Source organism: Danio rerio, chromosome 5 (assembly GCF_049306965.1).
Source record: "Danio rerio strain Tuebingen ecotype United States chromosome 5, GRCz12tu, whole genome shotgun sequence".
NCBI lineage: Eukaryota > Metazoa > Chordata > Actinopteri > Cypriniformes > Danionidae > Danio > Danio rerio.
Genome location: NC_133180.1, coordinates 32,000,865 through 32,023,858, shown reverse-complemented (window position 1 = coordinate 32,023,858; position 22,994 = coordinate 32,000,865). Strand labels below are relative to the sequence as shown.

The 22,994-nt window shown below is 34.7% G+C and overlaps 1 protein-coding gene and 1 long non-coding RNA gene across 14 annotated transcripts in view; both read right to left on the bottom strand.

Annotated features, from left to right (window-relative positions):
• The window catches only part of camkk1a (calcium/calmodulin-dependent protein kinase kinase 1, alpha a), a 153,237-nt gene that overhangs the window by 29,209 nt on the left and 101,034 nt on the right, over nt 1–22,994 (bottom strand). For all 13 annotated transcript variants that reach the window (XR_012405874.1, XM_073950341.1, XM_073950346.1 and 10 more), the window contains 5 exon segments: nt 13,461–13,512; nt 13,170–13,303; nt 8,720–8,756; nt 7,352–7,373; nt 5,717–5,805 (listed from right to left, as the gene is read on the bottom strand). Coding sequence is in view for 12 of the 13 variants with exons in the window: in XM_073950341.1 (XP_073806442.1) it covers nt 5,717–5,805; nt 7,352–7,373; nt 8,720–8,756; nt 13,170–13,303; nt 13,461–13,512 (334 nt within the window). In the remaining variant the exon portion in view is untranslated.
• Nucleotides 20,165–21,659, bottom strand: LOC141385832 (uncharacterized). The gene is made up of 2 exons (XR_012406908.1): nt 21,265–21,659; nt 20,165–20,876 (listed from the first exon to the last, which is right to left on the bottom strand). It is a non-coding gene; the product is annotated as an uncharacterized lncRNA (long non-coding RNA).

The following is a 22,994-nucleotide window of genomic DNA, read 5'->3' as shown; positions in this document are numbered from 1 at the left end:
AAGTCACTTCATTCGACTGCCATCTCTGAAACACCTCTCGAGCAGTATACTCAGGCATTCTGTCTGAATGGGTAAACATCAAATTCTCCAAAACTGCCAAGCTTTCGATTACATTACATATTTGGAGTAGGCTTGGGCGGTATCCAAATTTTGATATCGTCAAACCACCTCCCTATTTTACCTCGGTATCCGGTATTACCGTGCATAATAAAAAAAATGATGACGTACAGTTCAGACAGCGTCACCAAACTGTTGACTTGTGCCTAAACCATTTCGAAACTGAATACCGTATATGCGACCTTAGGTTCGCGATCACCTGTTTGTCTTGTTCGTATTAGAGATCTGAGCGGGATGCTCTTTCTCATTCACATGCACGCACACATGCACGCACGCACGAACGCACGCCCACCCACACCCACACACACACCCAGAGCATCCACACGGATGTGCGCGTGCTAGCTCGTTCGGGAGGGATTTTGTTAGACCGCACACCCACTCCCTTTCAAATTACACCAGTTACCGACTTTTTTTTTATTCTGAAATTTATTCCAGCACCACAGAAAATCTGGTCAGCTCCCGCGGTACAGCAGTGGGAACGCAGACCTCTAGTTTGTATTTACCCCATCTCCCTTCTCGTTCGGTCGAAACTGGAAATACTGCCAAACTGCAGGTCACTTGGTGTGCGACTTGCTTACCTCACCTCTCTCTCTCTCTTTCTCTCTCTCTCTCTCCTCCACACTGTCCCATGATGACAATCACGCAATCCCATTTGTAAGCATTAAATAAATAATATTTATTATTCAATTCTTGTCTCCTATTTAAGTGCATTGTTTTTTTATGACGGTATAATGGCATTAAAATTGACACCATTGCTATTTTTAGACCCTGCGGTATACCATATTACCGTATTACCGCCCAAGCCTAATTTGGAGTCACCAATTAAATAAACATCGTCTGTCTCATAAGTTTCATATCTAAATGTCAAAATTAAACAAAATCTGCATATTTTCAGGTTGCCCATAATGCGCATGCACACTTGAAAGGAATGAGATCATGACACCAACCTCATTTATGGCCAAGAAGTACCCGGATAATCTACCCTACCACTACCAGCAAGATTCTAATATATACCCATATATATTAGAGAAGTACCCAGATGACCTACTTCTACCAGCAAGATTCTTATATATATATATATATATATATATATATATAAGAATCTTGCTGGTAGAAGTAGGTCATCTGGGTACTTCTCGCCTATACTTTTTTTCCAATCCAGTGAATTCAGACATACTACTTGGCTCGCATACAGTTTTTAACAAACCATGTGGTAGGGAAGTATGCGATTTCGGAAGTAATCGATTTTTGTCCTCAAACAGTAAAAAAATTAAAAATTGTAAAAAAATACAAAGCAAAACACATTCCAACTGGCTGTCAATGACATATCTTTAAAGCATATTTCAAAGATTTCCTTCCTCTTATTTAATTACATTATAACTTTAGTCAGTAAATTTATTTTAAATTATAATAATGTTTAAAATGCTCTTTATCAATTCAGTTACTGTCCCTGGTGTGAACGTTCTAAATTAATAACAGTGACATGGCTCCCTGTTGCAGCTAGCATAGTGCTAATGAAACAAACAGAATATGGATGTTTCCTCTGATTGCAGTCCACAAATTACCAGCACAAACAAAGGAGCTGGTTGTGAACAGACTGATTTGTGCAAATGGCCTGTTGCCATCCAGACGGTTGCCGTAGCGAGTGTTGCCTGGCTAGTAGGATTCAAATGAACTGATGAAAGCCGCGTTTCCACTTGATGAGCAGAAACAGACACTTCAATCAACTCTGCTGAGCTCATTCCTCTTGTTTGAGCGGCCATCTTAATTAAAGGTTCAATACAATTTAGGCTCCGGCTACATACATATTGATTAGCCTAAACATGTTTAACATTGTCTGCACTACAGTGTAAATGTCTATTTACTGTAGGTATTGAGCTCTGCTAATTAATTAATATTTACTCACATGGTTTAGTTTAGGACCACTTAATATATTTGTGCAGGATTAACCGTTGTTAGTACAGTATGTGCTGTCTTTAACAAAGACTATAAATATCATTTAAACTGTAAAATATAGTGTTATTAATCATTTTAATATGTTTCCTTTTTAAAATAAGACTATAAGGGCATACATACTGTACACTAGAAGTGAATATACCCCTAAAGTATAAGGTGTTTTAAGGCATTATTCTGAAAACCCATTGTTGGTTCATCCTGGTACTTGGTCACACTTTATTTTGATGGTCTATTTGTTGAATTTAGGTCAAATTGCATCTATATGCCAACTAATTCTCATTAGATTACAAGTAGACTGTTCGGTTGGGGTTAAGGTTAGTGTAAGTTAACATGTACTTGCAAAGTTTCTTATAGTCAGTTAGATGTCTGTTTAGCAGCAGTATCAACAGCAATTAAGGCAGTCTACTAATGCTCAAATGCACCATCAAAATACAGCGTTACCTGGTACTTTAATTTATTGAATGTAGGGCCATTTTGGGGTGATTTTAAAGCAAACTGCTCGCATTAATACATCTCATATTTGTATTATTTGAGGAGTAAAGTTGTTTAAATAATTTTTAATTATTTAAGGGTTTATACTGTAAGCAGTATTTGCAACCTTTATTTAACTACTAAATATGTACAGTGGGAGAAAAAAGTATTCAACACGTCATACTTTTTTCTGTAAAATAAAATATTCTAAAGAACCTGTTAACATGGAATTGAACCAGATTTCGGTAAAAACCCAAACAATACAAACATAAAAATAAAACAACAAAAAAATCTGGAAAAATTGTTTCAGTATGTGTAATAACAATGGAATGACACAAGTAGAAAGTACTAAATTACTGAAATGTATTTAATACTTTATATAAAAGACTTTTGTGGTGCTGGCAGCTGAAAGCAGCCTCTCATATGGAAAACAAATTCATATGCATTGCACAGGTGTGATTTCCTTTTCACAGACTTTGACATCTTGATGGTTCTGTGAGTCTCATCTATCAAATCTAATTTTATTTTGTATATTTTACTGGATTTGAGTCAGGTAATTGGCTGAGCCATTTTGCAGCTTGATTTTCTTTCTCTGAAAGCATTTGAGAGATTCCTTGGCTGTGTTTTGGATCATTGTCTTGCTGGAATGTCCACTTTGGTTTCATCTTCATCATCCTTGCAATGTAGAAGTTGGACTGAAGCAGCTAACATTTATTTACACTGATGAAAGGAAGAAGGTAGCTGAAGAACTGCTGAGAGATTTCTGTTGCCGTCTGGGCTTTCACTGCCTTTCTATACCTTCCTTTCTTTATATGTTCAATACTTATTTCCGGTGTCATTCTATTTTATTACACATAACTTCATTTGTAAACTAATTAATATTATTTTATTATTAACCAGGTTTATTAATAACATCTGGTGAAAATTTCAAGTCAACAGCACCTTTAGAAATATGTTTTCTAAGAAAAATGGTGAAGTCTTCAAAACTTATTTCCCCCACTGTACATGAGGCATTTACAGAACATACATTTTAAAGTGATGGGAGACGAAATATACTGCAAACTCAGATGTTCTCCCGACCCAAAGAATTATAACAATGTTATCCTCTCATGCAGCAAAAGTGTAGGTGCTGCAATAAAAAAGCTGCATGATAAAATATAGTAGCTGCAAGTTTCCTGCTGACATGTTGCAATACCCTTCTTTGGCATGTAAAGATTTATTTAACATGGCAACTGATATAAAAAATGAATTATTAAATGTTGATGCAGACTGGTGGTGTGTGTTATCAGTGCTTGTAAACGTGTTCAGTGCTTAAACCTGAATAGAAATATTTTCACTTATAGAAACAGAGAAACAAGAACACTGTGGTTAAAAAAACTAAAAGACTTAAGCAGTTTCATAAATGTAAATGATTACTCATCTCTTTGGGTCAGTGAATGTCCACTGCCAAAGATTTAATAGACACGTCTGAATCATTTTCATTTAGGAATAACATCCCACGGATGTATGGATCAAGATTGTGAACTTTTAATGATTATATGTCCAGCTCTAATCAAATATAATGCCAAAGATACTGTTGGTAAATGCTGCTTGACTTTAACTGCAACAAGAATATCCCTTAAGGGGTTTATTAATTATAAAAGTCAATTTTTTAGCTTATTAATTAGTATTAAGGTAATAAATGGGTTTAGTTATTAGGTAGGACTACGGATGTAAGATCATGCTGAATATGCAATTTATACAGCAAGTACCAATAAACATCCAATATCTTAATAACAGGCAGGTAATAAGCCACTATTTAATAGGGATACTTGATACTTGAACTAATGTGTTAAACCCATATTATTACACTGTATAACCCAACAGTCAACTTTATCAAATGAAATGAGTGTAGTTAAATCAAAATTGACTGACAGTTAATTCTACTCATTTAAAAAAGAGTTTTGAACTCAGTGTTAATAAGGCATATAAATGCCTCATTACTTCAACTTAAATGGAGTAAGTTCACAGTGCTCAAATAAATTAGTGTTTTTTTAAGTCAAATGGTTTGATGCAGTCTGTTTCCTTAAATGGTTTCAGTTGCCTTAACATATTGGGTTTTACAATAAAAAAGTTGGTTTGAGTTCTTTTAATTTATTGCCTTTTACTGTGCTCAAATTGCTTCATTTACTGAAATGCATTAAGTTCACAGTACTCATTAGGATTCGTTTTTGAACTTTAATGGTTTGTTGCAATCGGTTTCCTCAACAGTTTGAGTAACCTTAATTTTTTGGGTTTTACAGTGTAGTTTTCTAAAAGTTTATGTTTTAATTAAATAGGTCCTCATTCGCAAACAAAATCCAAACATTGGTTGAAGTCAGTTTGAAACTGTAGTTTCTTTTGGGTATCTCTTTTTATCCCTTTATAATTCAGAACAAAAATAAAATTATTTTGAGTTTATCATGTATATATAAATATTATTTATAAGCAAATCCCTCTGTAACATATTCTGAACAGATATATGAATAAAACAGCAGTTTTGTGCATGTACATGCAGCTAAAGTTCAGATTTAAGGCTCAGCGCAGGAGAAAAAAATTTTTTTTTTTAAAAACAACTGTTGAAAATATGTATAGTCATGGAAATCTACAGATTATCTACAGATATATATATATTTTTTTACATAAAAAACCCAAAAATAAAACCTCAAAACGAACAGGCGCATGCAATAACAGTGTTTATGCCTGCAGTGCCTGGCCTTAATACATCATGTAATGTTATCTTTATGCAACAACATGACATCTAATTTCTTGTAATCTACTGCTTCTTCTTTTGACAGATGAGAAGATCAGAAAAGCCTTTAGATATAGCACAGACGATGACCTCCTCTATGCACAAACACACAAGCGCACTGCCACATTCGCTCACTTCATTAGCCCAACGGGACGCCATGATGTAGTTAAAACAACAAACACAGAGACTGAGCTCTCTTGGGCTTTTATTTTTACATAAGTAATGATTAATGTCTGCCGCTCGTCTGCTGGAGTCTGCTCCTCTCTTTCCTCCTGGGGTTTATTTAACTTCAGACGCTCGCTTACAAAAACCATGTCAAGGTGGTCTCCTTAGAAACTAAAAATGGAGCCTACTGAGGTCGATCATTGAAAAAAAGCTTTTCAAATAAAGGAAGTGACTCACAGTACTCGATGCCCAGGACAATGTCTCTGAAGTAATGGCGGGCCTGGTCCTCGGAGAAGGGACTGTCGCTTGGAACCTCCATTACAGGCCTGGAAAAAAAATGGAGACACTTTATTGAGTTAACAGTAACACTTTACAATAGGAGTACATGAATACTGATGCATTCATATGTAAGCTAAACATTACTTTATTATGAATTAATGATGAGTAAATGCCGCTAAAACCTACTTGTGAAAGGCTATGCTTGTTGTATCAAAAATGTAACATATCAAATATACTGTAATATGTATAATGAGCTGTGTATGGTTAAAAGGTAAACACGTTCTCTTTTTGTTCGTCTCAATGAGTATAAATTTAACAGCAAAACAGCACAAAAATAACAGAAATATTGCTGCAAAGTTTGAAAAAAGTCACAGCAAAAATAAATCATTTTAGTCTGCAATAAAGAAGTTTTTCCTTCACAAATTCCAGAAGGGCCTGCATGGTTGAGCACTGAGCAGACAAAAAAAAAAAAAACACCTAGAGACAGGTACTGGTATTTTAACAGGTACAGCCTGGAGACTGCAGTTGATTGCCGGTTGACAAGCGGGAAAAAAAAGGCAGAGAAAAATAGCCATATTAATAGACAAATTCCATGAAATGATGTGATAAAAATGGTAGAGAAAAAAATATCTTGATAAATGGGACGTAAAAATGACCACCAAAAATGCCTGATATACTTCGACAACAAATATATACAACATCTGGAATGAACCTTTTAAAAAACCATGATATTCAAGATTTTCCATGACCAGTGGAAACCCTAAATACATTACAATCAATTCCAAAAGTTGAGTTCACAAATCAAATGTGTGACGACGTAACACTAGGCAACTCAGTTGTGCGACTGTGAGAGAACAGAGGATTCTGGGAAAGCAAAGGACTGCAGACACAGTGGATGGAAACAAACTGTGACTCTGAGATTTACATATAAACCAATCACAAAAACCACTTAGCACAAAACAAGGTCCTCAAAGGCCATTTCATTCATTACCCACAGGCAGTGAATCACGATTGAGCAGAAAGGCCAAACATATTCAGCCAGGTCTAGTGAAAATAGACCATTCTGTAATTATGCAAAGTAACTTCTAATCTGCTCTTTTCAAGGCAGAAGCTCGCAAACACCAGAGACGCCGAACAACACATTTCTCTCCAAAACAAAGCCCGGCCACTTGGCACAAACTCATAATCAACCAAAGTAAAATGTCACATTCGAAAAAAATATAATAAACTAGAAGACCGTTGCCCTTTAAATGAGCTTTTTGTGGGTTTAGAATGAGAGAAAGCAACAGAATAAATACATTCTCAAGTAAAGCTGAAAAAATTAATCGTTTGACATGACATTAAAAAAAACTATTTAATTACAAAAACCTAAAGAACTGATCTAGAAAATGAACTGAGAGACTGAGAAAGAGAGAACATAAGCATTTAATTGATCTCTTTGGAACAAGATCTAAATGACGACAGATACGCAAGAGAAGGCAGTCGATGAAGGAGGGATAAGGTGATTAATGGAACGACAGAGGATGGAAGATAACATCATGAAAGCATCAATTACGCACAAAAGATGACTAAGTGGACACGCTGAACACTCACCCTTTCTGCATCAGCTCAAACACTGCAGAGAAATCAGAAAGAAAGACTCATTAAAGCAAAACCATTGTGAATCCATTGTGAACAGGTATATTTGGGTATTGACAAATGTATTATCCGCTGCACTTTATGTAACACAATGTTCCCTGTTCTTATTTATGATGTCATCATATCCTCATATGACCCAGTTTGCGTTTTAGAAATTTGATGTGTGCTTTTATTCGCACCATTGCTTAGTGGTGTGAAGTCTTTCAGGATTTTCTTGGAGTCCATCAGCTCAAACGCTTTATATTCATTCCTACAGTATGAGTCAGTAGTGAGTCACACAGACTTGCATTTGAAACTGTTATTCTACAGAATCTCACTTCAGCCCATTAGGAAGACGGGCCGCACTGTTTGATCTGTTTGAAATGTATGCCATGCTCTGCTTTTCATTAAAAAAGTAAAGTTTGTAATGGAGGACCTCAGGGGTTTCAAACTGACTGAAATCTTGTGGTGCAAAGTGCAATGCAATAATCTGTTCTTGATACATTAAAGAGCTACTTCAACACATGATTTAAAGAGAGAGTTCACCTAAAAATCTAACTTCTTTCATCATTTACTGACTCTTGACTTGTTTCAAACCAATTGTAGTTATTTGTTCCGCTAAAGACAAAATAAGATATTTTGAAGAATGCTGGAAACCAATGACTTCCATAGTATTTATTTTTATACTATGGATATCAGTGGTTACAGGTTCCAAATATTCTTCAAAAACATCTTTTGGGTTCAACAGAAAAAAATTAAATAAAATACAAAGCTTTTGTAATTTTGTATATTTTAAAAGCCAATGTAATAAATCCTTGCTAAATAAAATTATTAAAAATACAACAGATATAATCAGTGTTTTAGACTAAGTGTCGCATTGACACAAAGATAATCAATCACGTGCTAGCTACAACAGTTTTTACACATACATTTAAAGTCAAAATTATTAGCCCCCCTTTGATTGTTTTTTCTTTTTTTAAATATTTCCCAAATATCTTTAACAGAGTTATGATCTTTAACACATTTTTACAGTATGTGTGATAATATTTTTTCTTCTGGAGAAAGTCCTATTTGTTTTATTTCGACTAGAATAAAAGTCGAGTTTTAATTTTTTAAAAACTATTTTAAAAACAAAATCATTAGCCCCTTTAAGCCATATTTTTTCTAAAGAACAAACCATCCCTATACAATAACTTGCCTAATTACCCTAACCTGCTCAGTTAACCTAATTCAACTAGTTAACGCTTTAATTGTCACTTTAAGCTGTATAGAAGTGTCTTGAAAAATATCTAGTCAAATATTATTTATTGTCATCATGGCAAAGATAAAATAAAAAAAGCATACCCATATGAAGGTTGTCCTCTGCTGGGTCATCCAGTACCTGAAAAAAGAAAGTTTATTAAAACACCATTTGCTGCACTCACTGTATAATGATACTGCACAGTCACTTTTTTACAATATGGGCACACTAAAAGGCATTAAATAATGCATAACTAATGCACAGGTAATCTTGAATTAATGTATGACTCATAAAGAGTGATTACTGCATCGGCAGCAACTGAACAATCTATATGATTCATAGCTTAAGTAATCAGTATATTATTATTATTAGTCAAATGTGCCACAATCTATTAATTTCCTCTTATTTTCAAATTATCAGCTCTATAATCTAAATGCATGGTCTAAATCAGGGGTTCTCAAACTTTTTAGCCTGCAACCACTAAATTAATAACTCCAGTGACTCGTGACCCCCCATTATGCTCAAAGGTGGTTATAAACATACAAATATTGTACACAATGGTGCACAAACACCAACAGGAACTACCTGTATAGTATATAAACACAAGCATATTAACAACACATTGCAGGGGTCTAACAAACAAATAATTTTTATAACCATTATTCATTGTTTCACTTAATATGAATGAGAATAATATTAATATTAATAATTTAATATTTTTAATTAATAATAATTTTATATGAATAAAAATTAATCACTTAATGAGAAAGGTTGGCACAATGTTTACAGCACAAGACTATTCTTGTTATAATTATGAAGATTATCCTCCATGTTCAGTCGTGGGATTTATTTTTTATTTATGTGAGTGCCATAGGATTGTCAAAGTTTAACATTGTGCCGTAAAACAAATCTGCTGCAATTACAGCTTTTGCTTTGACGTTAATCTTGCATAATAACCACAGGGGTGGCAATCCAATAAAAAAAAAATTGATAGGCTGATGGCTTTTTATTTGCATGGTGTTTTTTTTGTTACTATTAAATATTAAGTATGTATTAAATATATCATAAGGTAAAAACAAGTTTTATCTTCTGTAGGTTATGGATAAAATATAGTAATCCTAATAGTTTAAAAACATAAATGAGACTTTGCTATTTTAGGGATGGGAAAAAATGGATGTGCTCTGGTCATATTATGCATTAAACATGCTGGATTCCACCAAAGCCCAATGAGATGAAGACGACACGAGAGTTGTTAGTGGTGACTGAGTCCTTGTCTTCTGGCATTGCAAGAATGCCTGTAAAATCTTTGTGCGCTGCTGCGCATCCCTGTCTGTGCAATAAGAAATGCATACGTGTTGCGAACCTTCCTATAGGCGCATATGGCTAACATGCTCTTTAAATAACCACAAAAATAATATTGCATATTTACTTTAGACCAGCGTTTAGTTGGTCAATTGCATTCTCTTTTTCAGTTGCCTCAAAATAGCAGCACAGCAACAATTCACCTCCATTACAGATCAGCACACCTATGGGTGCACAAATGGGTGCGAATGCATTTGTTATCCAAACAATATGACACTGGATGGAAAATTATACCTATGCCTGGCTGAAACTACATAAGACAGTCAAGATCTTAGTAGAGTGTCAGCTAGTTATAAACCAGTGTGTGCAAATATGATACGACAGAAAAACTAACACCATTGACGAGTAAGTCACTCCGAACCTGCAAGAAAAAGTTGCTTATTACTGGAAAACCTTGACAAAAAAGATACACTCAATCTGAAAACAGCCAAGCTCCTGGCACAGGCCTCTACTTTTAGTTTTACACGAGTGATGAGATTCGATAAGCATCGGGTGCAGCTCATCCTTCACTGCCAGCAGAGCTCCATTTCTGTTTCCTGTATTAAGGCTATACTTGATCTGGCAGCCGGAGAGCCGAGGAGATTGGAGTGTAGGTGGTTCCTCTTCCTCACTTTCTAAGTTTCCTTTAAACATTTTTCATGCTCGGACTGAATGTCTCTCTTCCATGCACCCTCTCAGCCCTCTTTTCTAATTTTGCTGACGTACGTGGGAGACGCTGTGATTGAAGAGCACTCAGACAGAAAAAGAAAGATCATTTTTTTTCTTTCAGCATCCCTCCTTTCTACCTTGCTTTTCTTCATCCGGCCATCGATTGCACTCCTCCTCTCCCCACCCCATTCTGAGAGCACCGAGGGCATCTCTGTTCAACAGATTTACTCCTGGCTGATTTTCAGCATTGCTATAATTTCATCCTCTCTAGTCTGTAATTCGGCTTGGTTCTTGAGGGTCTAAATCAGTTAAATTCAGTTCCCATTTATATTTCCTCTCCATTTGTTTTTAGTGTCTTTGCAATTCTAATCTAATGTTTTCATCTGACTGCATCCAAGACCCAGAGTCTCCAAATATAACTAATATATATGTTAGTTCAACCGAAGGGTGGGAAATCAACTTATTTGCTTCTGATCTGTGACTTTTACGCACTCTGTTTTGGACACCTCTCTTCCTGTTCGTCATGCAATATCTCAGTCACTGATTGGCTTATCAAGGCTCGCGATACATCAGCGTAAAGCCGAGAATCTCACCTTTGTGATATTTAATACATCTGGATAGGTTAAAGCTATCATATTTTCCTGAATTTTGGAATATTATGACCCTAATTTGTTTCGTTTGGCACTTACAAAACACAGCAGGGGGTTACTGACACATCCTCAGAAAACGCTGAAAATGGACTCATTTTGCAGAGGACAACCTAACGTAAAAGATGATGTAGCTTGTTTGGCTATCTGTGCTATCTCCGGCAGCTCACGGAGCAAATAATCAATAATTTCCCTTGTATGTTTCCAAAAAATGAATTTATACTTTATGATTCATTCGAAGACTGTTGGATATGTGATTGTAAATAAAAGTGTAAATAACTTTGTTACTGTACAGCAAATATCAAAGTGATGTGTATCAGTTGAAAATAGACATTCTAAGCTTTCACCCAGTAGGTCATATGGTGTTATTGATGCAGACAGACCTCTTAAATCTATAGTTATTCTCCCGATGATGTCATTTTGTCCCCGGTACCGAGCACGCAGAGTTTAACTGGTTAATCAATAAAGTAATAATAAATTCAGAAAAATATTCTGAAGTAAAAAAGAAAGAAAATAAAAGTAATAAAATAAATAAACAAAATAAAATAAATAAATAATAACATAAATAAATAAATAAATAAATAAATTAAATTAATAAAAGAAAGAAAGAAAATAAACGTAATAAAAAATAAATAAAGGAAATAAAATAAATAAATACATAATAAAATAAATAAAGAAATAAAAGAAAGAAAGATGAAGTAATAAAATAAATAAAGGAAATAAAATACATATGCTATAAATAAAAGTAATAAAGAAAGTAAAGAAAGAAAAGAAAATTAATAAAAGAATCAAATAAAATAAACATATAAATAAATAATAAATAAAAGAAAGAAAAGAAAGAAAGAAAGAAAAAAATAAAAGTAATAAATAAATAAAATAAAATAAATAAATACTAAAAAAAAATAAAAGTAATAAAATAGATAAAAGTAACAAATACACTACATAAATAAATAATAAAATAAATTAATTAATTAATTAATAAAAGAAAGAAATAAAAAGTAATAAATAAAAAATAACATAGATAATAAAATAAATAAAGAAAAGAAAGAAAAGAAAGAAAAGAAAAGTAATAAAATAAATAAAGGAAATAAAAAAATAATAATAAAATGAATAAATAAAATAAATAAAATTAAAGAAATAAAGAAAGAAAAAAAAGAAAAAAAAGAAAATAAAAGCAATAAAATAAACAAATTAATATATAATAAATAAAAGAAAGAAAAGAAAGAAAGAAAATAAAAGTAATAAAATAAATAAAGGAAACAAAAAATAATAAAATGATAAATAAAATAAATTAAATTAAATTAATAAATAAATAAAAGAAAGAAAGAAAAGAAAAAAAAAGAAAAGAAAAGCATTAAATAAACAAATATATAATAAATAAAAGAAATTCAAGAAAGCAAGAAAGAAAGTTATAAATAACAAATAACAAATAAAATAAATAAAGAAATAAATAATAAATATAGAACAGAAAAGTAATAAAATAAATAAAAGTTACAAATAAAATAAATAAATAATCAAATAAATAAATAAATAAATAAATAAATTAATTGATAAATTAATAAAAGAAAGAAAATAAAGACGATAAAAGTAATAAAACAAATAAAGAAAGAAAATAAATAAATAAGATAAATAAATAATAAATAAAAGAAAGAAAGAAAGAAATAAATAAAGAAAGAAAGAAAGAAAGAAAGAAAGAAAGAAAGAAAGAAAGAAGGAAAGCTTGTTTATTCAGAAAGAGTCTTAAAAGTAACGTTTCAATGGATGAACGGAAAGAAAAAGAGAAGTAGGCTCAAAGAAACTATATTTTAGATTTGCTACTATGAACGTGTTATTAACTGGCACTAGTCATTAGCTGAGGATTATAATAATGAATGAAATAAACTGAATTTCATTTTACCTCAACAAGTTTAACTATGTTCAGATGGTCCAGTTTTTTCAGGATTGCAATCTCCTGGTAAACTCTCTCCAGAGGACCGAGCACTTTAGGCTGCTCCCCCTGGGCAGCTTTAGGACCTCTGGGAGGAGGACGTCCTGCACGGGGAAAGAATGACATTTAAATGGCATTAAAATTAACTGAAAATACTGCTTCAGTTAAACAGAGAAATGCTTCAGCATCTGCTCCAAAAGGACAACATCTGCTAAGCATAACATCTGCATGCATTAGAATTTAATTTGAAGCCATACATACTGGGAAATCCATACTGCTTCATCAGCTTCTTCTTAGATACAACTTTCATTGCCTGCAAAACAAGACAAGATTCAATAAGACAAATCTTACCAAGATTACACAAGTCTGATCTAAGCGAACTAGCTTATTTCCACTGCCCTGAGCATATCAAACGACATAATCAACAGATTTTTTTTCATCTACATACTAATCAAACAAAGCTTTAAGAGAGTTCAATCAACGACACTCGAGATTCCTCTCACAGCAGTGCTCCTGCATAGGTGATTGCTAAAGTCAATGTGGAAATGTGGTCACAAACAGTGACTGACAGACTATAAGAAGCTTACAAATCCAAGAGCTTGTGGAGTACATGTGATTTATTTTTACACTTTTTGGGGGGTAACACTTTACGTTCATAAGACTATGATTAAACATTTATGATCATGACATCACGAAAATGAATGAGATTCTACACATGCATATGAAATAAAAGGTTCTATTTTTAACAATCTAGGCGCAAAGTCTAAAGCCCAAGGCGCAAAAGCATTAAGACCATGTCCGAATTCACTTTTGATGTTATAAGGATGGAAAAATACGGTATAACAGGGTTGTGCTTATTCTCTTAACGAGTTATGGATTTGTTTTGAGCATAACGTGCATTAAACCAATCGGAGTGTCATCTCAGATTTCCTTTAAGAGTCAAATGCGTCACACCATGGCGCATTTGCTATTTACATGGCGGACTTTGTAAAAAGAAAAACTAAATGCTTCTCTATCGAGAAAACGGTTAAACAGACCATCTGCAGCATGAGGATAAAGAACGAGCCTCCTCCATTCGGCCTCTTTACTTTCTCTTTACTTTTACTCTTTACTTTTGTGGATAAGGAAACCGTGTTGTACACACTCCACTGAAGACATCCCTTAGCCTACATATTTAATTTAAATTGTTAAGTACAAAGATTTGTTTCAAAACTATTTCTAAATTCAGTTCTAATTTCCAGTAAAAAAAATAAATGAACAATAATAACAAAGTGTGGTCAAAAAACTGAGTTATATCCAAACACTCATCCTATTCTTATGCCCCATATGGTGATGCTTACATCTCCAAATCCCGACAGGTAGACAAATCTACACTTGTTTTTTAAAACAAATATAAATATGCACATAATAAATAATACTGCTAATAACAACCCAGGTTCATTGTGGAAACGTAGCAACGCGGACGTTTCTGGAGACCGCAAAATACGTCCCTGGAGGTACGTATTTGTGCAGTTATTGTTTTCGCGAATCCCATGCATTCGCGGCCACACTGTTCTCACGTAAAAAGCGACCAGAGGCTGTTGTCAAGCGACCGTGTGTCTGACTGACTGACTGAATGTCTGAACGATTGACTGGGCGGCCGGCCAATTGGCTGACCCAGCCACCCTCTTTCTCCTCCTTCCCTAAACCCAAGCAATGATTTACAAAAGCCGTTCAGAAAAAAGAAAAGCCCTCATCTGATTTTGGCCACGTTTTCGGATTTCACTGCATTCTCGCCACATGAACTCGTTCACTTTATTTTTTGGATTTTGCTATTTCAACAATGTAGAGCGTAATGTGTAAGTTAGGGTTTCACTGGTCTGGGTGGCTTCATACCAAAAATGTCTTGCTCATTATTGCTCCAGATGTATGATAGGGTCCTAAGGGTCATTAATTCAGTTATGTCATTTTAAATGCAAAGGTGACATTACTTTACTGGTTCTGTATTGACATAGACAAATACATCATAACCGTTTTTTTTTTTTTGTCTTTTCCTTAATAAATAAATATCAAGACAACATGACTTAAACATGATTGTCAAGAAGCCAACATAATTGTCATAAATTATATAACAGCACCTGTTATGTTTCAGAACGTAAAAATTTTTTGTAATTATAATTATTATAATTATAAATACGGCAACATGGTGGCGCAGTAGGTAGTACCTCACAGTAAGAAGGTTGCTGGTTCTAGCCTCGGCTGGGTCAGTTGGCGTTTCTGTGTGGAGTTTGCATGTTCTCCCCGCATTCGTGTGGGTTTCCTCCGGGTGCTCCAGATATATTGTTTATGCATCTAGAGCTGATGGAGCATGCGCAGGTTTTTTTCTCTCTCTCTCCCTCTCTAGAGCTGCGCTTGATTGGGGCCCAGGTCCAGCTGTGTAGCGAGCGGGAGCGTATATAAGCGGAGATGAGGAACAAAGGATGAATCTTCTGCTCGGTGCAGGTCGCAAAGCTCTGCGGCTGCTGTTGTTCTGAGGAGCTCCTATCTCCTGCCCCAGACTATTTGTTGCATAAGTGTGGTGTGGTTGACTGATTTCGTTAGCTGAAAAGTCTTTATTTCTTTTCTAACTGCTCGCTGTATTTTAATCTGAGCCTATGTGCTTTGTTTTCACTTATATTAAAACTATATTATTTTTGGATAATTGAAGCAGTAGGTTGGAAATCGTCACTTATTTTAAAATCCGGCCTTCTCCTAGTTTGTGGCAGTGAGGGAGAAAGGGAAGTTTTGTTGTAATTTTATTTGGGGTTCTTTATTTTTAGCAGGTAATTTAGAATTATTTCCAAATAAGTTTGCTGTATTTTTCTTTGTTAGACAAAGAGATGCTTCCAAGATCTTTATTGTTAAACATAAACCTTGTTATTCCTTGATAAACTGGTTGTGATTATTGTGAGCTGGGACAGGAGAAGGGGAAAGCCTTATATTTGTCATCTAAAAGTTTAATTTGTACTTTTGTTATTGTACGCGGGACGTAACACGCCAATAATATTGTTCTTGACATTAACAGGTGGTACAAACTGAAATGTCATTGAATATTGATGATGTTGTTATAAAATGATTTACCAGTGTGTTGACATTATTAATGAGAAACTTTAATGACAAATTAAATTCATTCTATTGAAATATATCCATGACAATTCTAACAGTCTCATGACAATCCCATTTATCAAAGATTTATCAAGTCATGTTGTCTTGGTAGGTCAAGGATGTTACAGATTGTGATGTATTTGTTTATGCCAAGTTTTTATAAAGACATCTCACACATGACATAAAATGACATAACTGAGCAATTGACACTTAAAGGCAATTTATGTTCATAAGCATGCATAAAACCTTTCATATTCATGATATGTGAAATGTAGTGATTATAAAGTCATGTCAGTCTTATGAACACTCCATCAAGTAAAGTGTTGTCTTTTTTCTGGAGAAAAAAAAACAACATATCCAATCGCCGATGCTCAGATCAGATGTCTTTATGTGCAATTCAAATGTTAATCAGATAAATTGCTTTAGCGCACAGGGTTTTTTTAAAACTTGTACTTCCATGGAAACACGTATTCAGTCATCTGCATGTTTTTTTTTTTTACAACGATAGATGTCCATTGCAGAAGAATTGTGCACCTGTGTCTTTTTTATCGGGATGAAAGGATCAGACATGCATACAGCACGCAAACAGAAAATTTGGAGTCTTATGTAATGCGGAGAGTGCTTTGTCTGAACCTCTGCCACTTTTGCTCATTACAGTCAGAGAATGGCAGTGCTACAGGCTGCCAGTTTCTAGCACCTGCGTAAAACATGAGGTTTCATAATGAGCAAGTGTCTGATAACTTCAGAATTTATCCTCGAGTTTTTCATGACACGTTCACATACAGTCAAGGAGAGAAATTCAAAGCCTGTTGAATCCCCGTGGTCGGTTTCATTAATTGCTCATGCTACAAAAATCCAGAATGACAAAATCACAATGAGCCTTCATCTTAAAACTGAAAGCGCACACAATATTACACATAAATCAAGACATTCAGTAATGCGAAAGTGTTTTTCTCGTCTCTCTCAAGGACAGCTGGAGGAGGGCCATGTCTGCAATGCTGACGAGTTTAAATAACTCAGTTCGTCGAGAAGTGAAGAGGAAAACATGAATGTTTTATGAACATGTCAGAGGTGGGCGCGATGAAACAAAATTGCTATTTAGAATGCAGTGGATACAAAATGAACTGAAGCCTCAGAATATAAACAACTGGGGAACTATGAGATGAATCAGTAAGCAAGCAATACCCAAACACTGTTTGTTATATGGGGAGATGGAGATATATTTCCTGTATACTGTAGTCCACATTTAAAAATGACAAAACAATATTTAAAAAATATAATATTTTTTTATTATACTGTTTGATCGAGTACAGTAAATGCAGCCTTGAACATTAGAGACATTAAAGGGATGGTTCATTCAAAAATAAAAAATGTACATTTCATTTTCTCACTCTCACATCAACTTCTTTCTTCAATGGAACATTAAAAAAACACTTCACTTTTTGGAATTAGGCTAATTTTACAACTCCCTCACAGTTAAATAGTAATCTTTGCCCTCTTCTGTTAAAAAAATGTATTGCAATTCGTTCAACAATTCTACCGGTTTGAACAGTCACATATTTAAATCGATTATCAACTGACTCACGGTGAATCGTTACATTCCCATTGATCAGTAAGTAGAGGTCTTTGGAAACCTGATATATTCATTTTATTATAAATATTTCATATGTGTATTTTAATACAATGTGGAAGGCTGCATTTACTTGGTCAAACAGTTCAAAATAGCAATTTTTGCTGCTCAAAATGAAAACAAAAAAAGAATGAAAAACATTAAACAAACAAAAAATCTTTTTATTTTATTGCAACTACAGCATAATGTACCAGAGATGACTGAATGTTGCAAAGGAGGGAAATTAAAACAAAATTTTAACAGGAGTATGACTGAAAGAGCAGGGCAAGAGAACACGCAGAGAAAAATGAAGGACAAGTTTTAATTTCAGAATCCTCTCTACCTATAAAGAGTATGTGAACGTGTGTTGCTTGCCAGAGCACTATTAGCCTGCGCACAGGTCTGTGAGGCCAGTGGAGTGTAAAGGCCAGAAATGAGGCCAGTCTCACTCTACTCTGCCTTTATGAAGGGATTTGATCTCTGTCCTCTATTCATCCTTGCTGTTACAAATCCACACAGCATGAATTAATGAATGGAGCTGGGAAGCGGGAGCTGTATTTTGCTTTCAGACACACTGTTTATTATGACAGATGATTATGAGGACGAGGAGAGGAAAATATTCAGATGTGATCAGTACACCTGCAAAAAATATGAATTATAAAGAATGAATACCAAATGTGAGCACTTTCATATGACGATACATCCTGGATTTGTGCATTTTGATCCAAGCATAAAAATATATATATATATATATTTTTTTTTTTTTTCCACTGTTGAGTCATGCAGTTTATTGGTCATATATACAGTATATATGCTTTGAAAAGAAGAGGATTCTGCAGTTGAAAGCCCATTCTTTTCAAGGTTATGATTTCAGCTGTGCCTTTCTCCTGTTGCGAGAAGTGCTAGTTTGAGTGTTTGTGGCCTTTTTCTCAGCATGAAGAATCTCATCTGACCTCTCTCATTAACAAAGTGTTCTCATATAGTGAACAGGCTTTCAATGGATGTAAATTATGTGATGTAACTACTTGTGAAAGTGCCTGTCTGACATATCTGAGATAAAAAAAATAAAATAATAATAATAATAAAATAAAATACAATCACATCTAGCATCAACAATAATGTGTCAATCTAAGTCATTTAGGCCATGTTTACACTTTCAGGTCTTGATGCCCAATTCCAATTTGTTGCCTATATCTGATTTTTTTGAATGTCCGTTGTCCGTTCTTTCAATTGGGACACATATCTGATTCATGTGTTTACACTTGCCATACAATTTAGGACGTTGCGCATGCATAAAGGCAGGTTCTAGCATCTGCGCCACACTAAGAAATTGTCTTACTTTTAGCTCTATGAAATATGCGAAGATAACCCAACTTTAAAGTGATTTTAAGGCGGAGGAGGAGGTAAAGGGCAGTCATCGCATCTTGCGCCTATGGTTTATGTATGGTGTGCTCCACCATTCATGAGGAATTTGTGGGTACGAGAGAGATCTCAGGTCTGATGGGAGCAAATTGTGGCAGGCTTTAATGAGAAGCAGTGGGTTCAAAATTTTAGGATGAGCACACACACACGCTCTTGCTTCTACGTCATTAAACTATGAAGAAGTACCACGTTGTTGCAAATTTAATGACGTACTACACGGAATGCCTCAAAAAATCTGCTGTTTACATGACAGTCACATTGTCACATATCTGATTTATTTACACATATGAAGGAGGCCTAAAATCGATCTCTGAATATCTGAATGCATGCGTTTTTTTCATGTTTACATGGTCATTGAACATCAGAATTGGGTCACATTTAACTGGCAGTGTAAACGGGGCCTCCGACTTTCTTATTAAACATCCAATCGTTTTGTCTAGTTCTACATTCATTTCATTTAGCCTGTCTATTAATATGTGCTCATAAAAATGGCATACACAATTATAATAGTTTGAAAGTGCTGAGAAGAGTAGTTTTGTGTCATACTGCAAGGCATTTTCGGATATGCAGCTGTTTTGGCACATTGTTTACAACTGTTAAGGTTCCTTTTGCAGCTTTTGTCACAAAAAAATAAGCACAGTTTAGCTTATTTTAAGCTGATTAGTGCTGAAAATCTCATTTCCTGTCATGCTGACTGCAGGAAAAGAGAACATTAAAACTTCTATATGTAACACTACCCTAGTGTGGCTCCTATTATATATGTTAACTAGTGTATTTTTATAACGGAGACCAACGCTAACAATTAGAATTCTTTTTGGACCAGAGTTTAAAGGTAAGATTCGACTCACTGGAGCAAAAGAACAATACTTATAGTGATAATAGTGTAATCTAATTTTAGGATTAATAAATGAATCAGATAATTCACAACAAATAAATTAATGCAAAATATGTTGTATTGTTTTGCTTAATGCACTTTTGAGATTTTAAAAGAAAACAAATAAAACCAATATAAAACAGTATAATACAATAGAAAATGTGAATAGTAAATTCAACAACAAACTGCTATTAAAATAAATGCAAAGTTCAGTTTCAAAGTTCCAAACAATCCCTAAATTTCAGATTTCAAAAGCAGAGTCTTTGTTAAAAGTAAAGATGAACTTTCAATATAAAGTCTTTGTTTGAAGTCAAAGTGTCCAGTTAAATGTCTCCTTTAAAAAATTTGGACGAAGAAAAAAAACAGTCCAAGGAAAAAAATATTTAAATTGTTCCCATGAAAAATATCCTTGTAGAAAACACGAGGAGAGAAAAAAACAACTCTCTTAACAAATTAGTTTGGTCCTACCAGATCAGCAGATTTCACTCTCTTTTACTTAGTTCAGGCACGTATCAGTAGGATGGCTCGCCAGTCCAGACCAGAATATGAATATCCAGCCAGGACGATCTCAGGATGATCGTTCTCAACCAAGAACAACACCGGCAGTAGTGAGGAGGACAAAAAACACATACAAAAAAAAAAACCCGGCCTTGTAACCACAAAGCCAGAATAAACATTAGTGTCAAGTATCTAAATAAACCAGTTAAAATTAAATAAATTGTCTGTTACAATCAATTGTGCATTGATAAAACATAACAGCTAATCACACTGCTAATGCACAGTGTTAGCAAGGCTAGCACCGCATGGCGTGCATGTCTCTTTAAGAAATGAGTACTTTCAATACAAAATATTTTACAGAGATGTAAACACAATTATAAACACTAGAAATATTATGTAGGATTCTTTTAAAAGCAATTTTAAGAGTAATTTTGAAAACATTTACAAGAATTTTGGTTTTTTACTACTGTTTCACTTTACAACCCAACATATTCACAATAAAATATTAATAAATTTCTCATAAAGGCATTGGTACTCACCAAAGACAGTAATTAGTGAAGGATAAAGTTGAATCAAGTCTATTTTGTCAGTTTTCTATTGATGTACTATCTCTCAACTGGTTGTTAGATCACTAGCTCTCGACTGCTCGTTAGCTCTCCAGCTCTCATGTGCTCGTTAGCTCTCCAGCTCTCGTGTGCTCGTTAGCTCTCGTGTGCTCGTTAGCTCTCCAGCTCTCGTGTGCTCGTTAACTCTCCAGCTCTCCTGTGCTCGTCAGCTCTCTAGTTCTCACTGCTTGTTAACTTAATATTTCTCTAGTTCTCTCGGTTGCTTGTTAGCACTATATCTCTAGTTCTCTCGGTTGCTTGTCAACTTGCTACCTCTCTAGCTCTTGTTTGTTTGTTGGCACTATCTGCTTGTGCTTTCCGTCGCATGTGCGGGGGCGGAGCTAACTGCTCACTTCTCCAATCAAGATCAGGTATGAAAATATTTGTTAATACCTTTAATTACACAGCGATCTTTCTGCTTTTTATTCACTTATTATTAGAGTATAAATAATAAAATAATATAAATAAATAATAATAATAATAATAATACTTTCTAAAATGATTATTAGTGACCTAGATTTATGATCTGGGTTACATTCTCCCCTCTTGAATGTATGCAGGTCCCTCTGCATCCTGGAATTCAGATGGTTTCACTGGGAGAGAAATTTCTTGAGGAATTTGAATCTCCTAAAGAGCTTGTAATTGCTGTACTCAAACTGGAAAACAAGGACTGAACAACTAAGCTGAGAGGATTTCCCAGTTGCGGGTAGTTAAGTCTGTTTGGAGGTCCACAGTATCTTCTCGGACGTCTGAGATTTCCAATTTCATCTGTTTCATTCTGGTCCTCCTGAGACTCTATAATAATGACACTTTCTCTTTGAGTCAAATTGGTACTTTCTTCATTCTCGCCTCTTGATTTTTTAGGTGATTCTCCATGAACATTTGGTTCCTCTTCAACGTGAGCAATTTCCTTTCCACAATCAACTCCAAACTCAGGTAGGTTTTCTAAGCTGCTTTCTACAGGTTGATCTGGTGTGAGAGGATTATCCTCCTGTACTTTGGAATTTGCCATTCTACGTAAGTTTAGAGTATCTGTATCAACAGATTCTGCAGAGACAGCATGCCTGTCGTCCAACATGGTTTCATCACCAGGTAGTTGAACTGCTGTTTGGCTTTGAGCTGGTGGAAGTTTTGAGTCAGACAGAATTCTGGTTTCAATCTCTAAGAAATCTTGAGGGCTGTAATGATCTACAGGATAATGATCTGACTCTGAATCCTCACTCGTGCTCTCAGACTCTTCAGGTTCCCCAGCACATCTGGCTCTAGTTCTAGGTTTTCGATTCACTTTTCTTTCAACATGCTCATCTGTTGTGCTTGCTGACAGAAATCCACAAGGCAGAAGCAGATCCCTGTGCAGGGTTCTCAGAGGTCCATCCTTCTGTTCAGGCTTAACAGTGTAAACAGGTAAGTCACCGGCTTTCTTTGTTATCACATAAACATCAGGCTCCCACTTATCCGCAAGCTTGTGTTTTCCCTTTAGGCGAACATTTTTTACAAGTACTCTATCACCAATTTCAAGAGTGGAACTGACAACGTGCTTGTCATACCTCTTCTTGTTGCGGTCTGCTATCTTTGCAGAATTCTCCCTTGCAACTCTGTAGCTTTCTTCCAGCCGATTCTTTAAGCCTTGAACATACTTGGAATGTGATTCATTTTGTCCACCC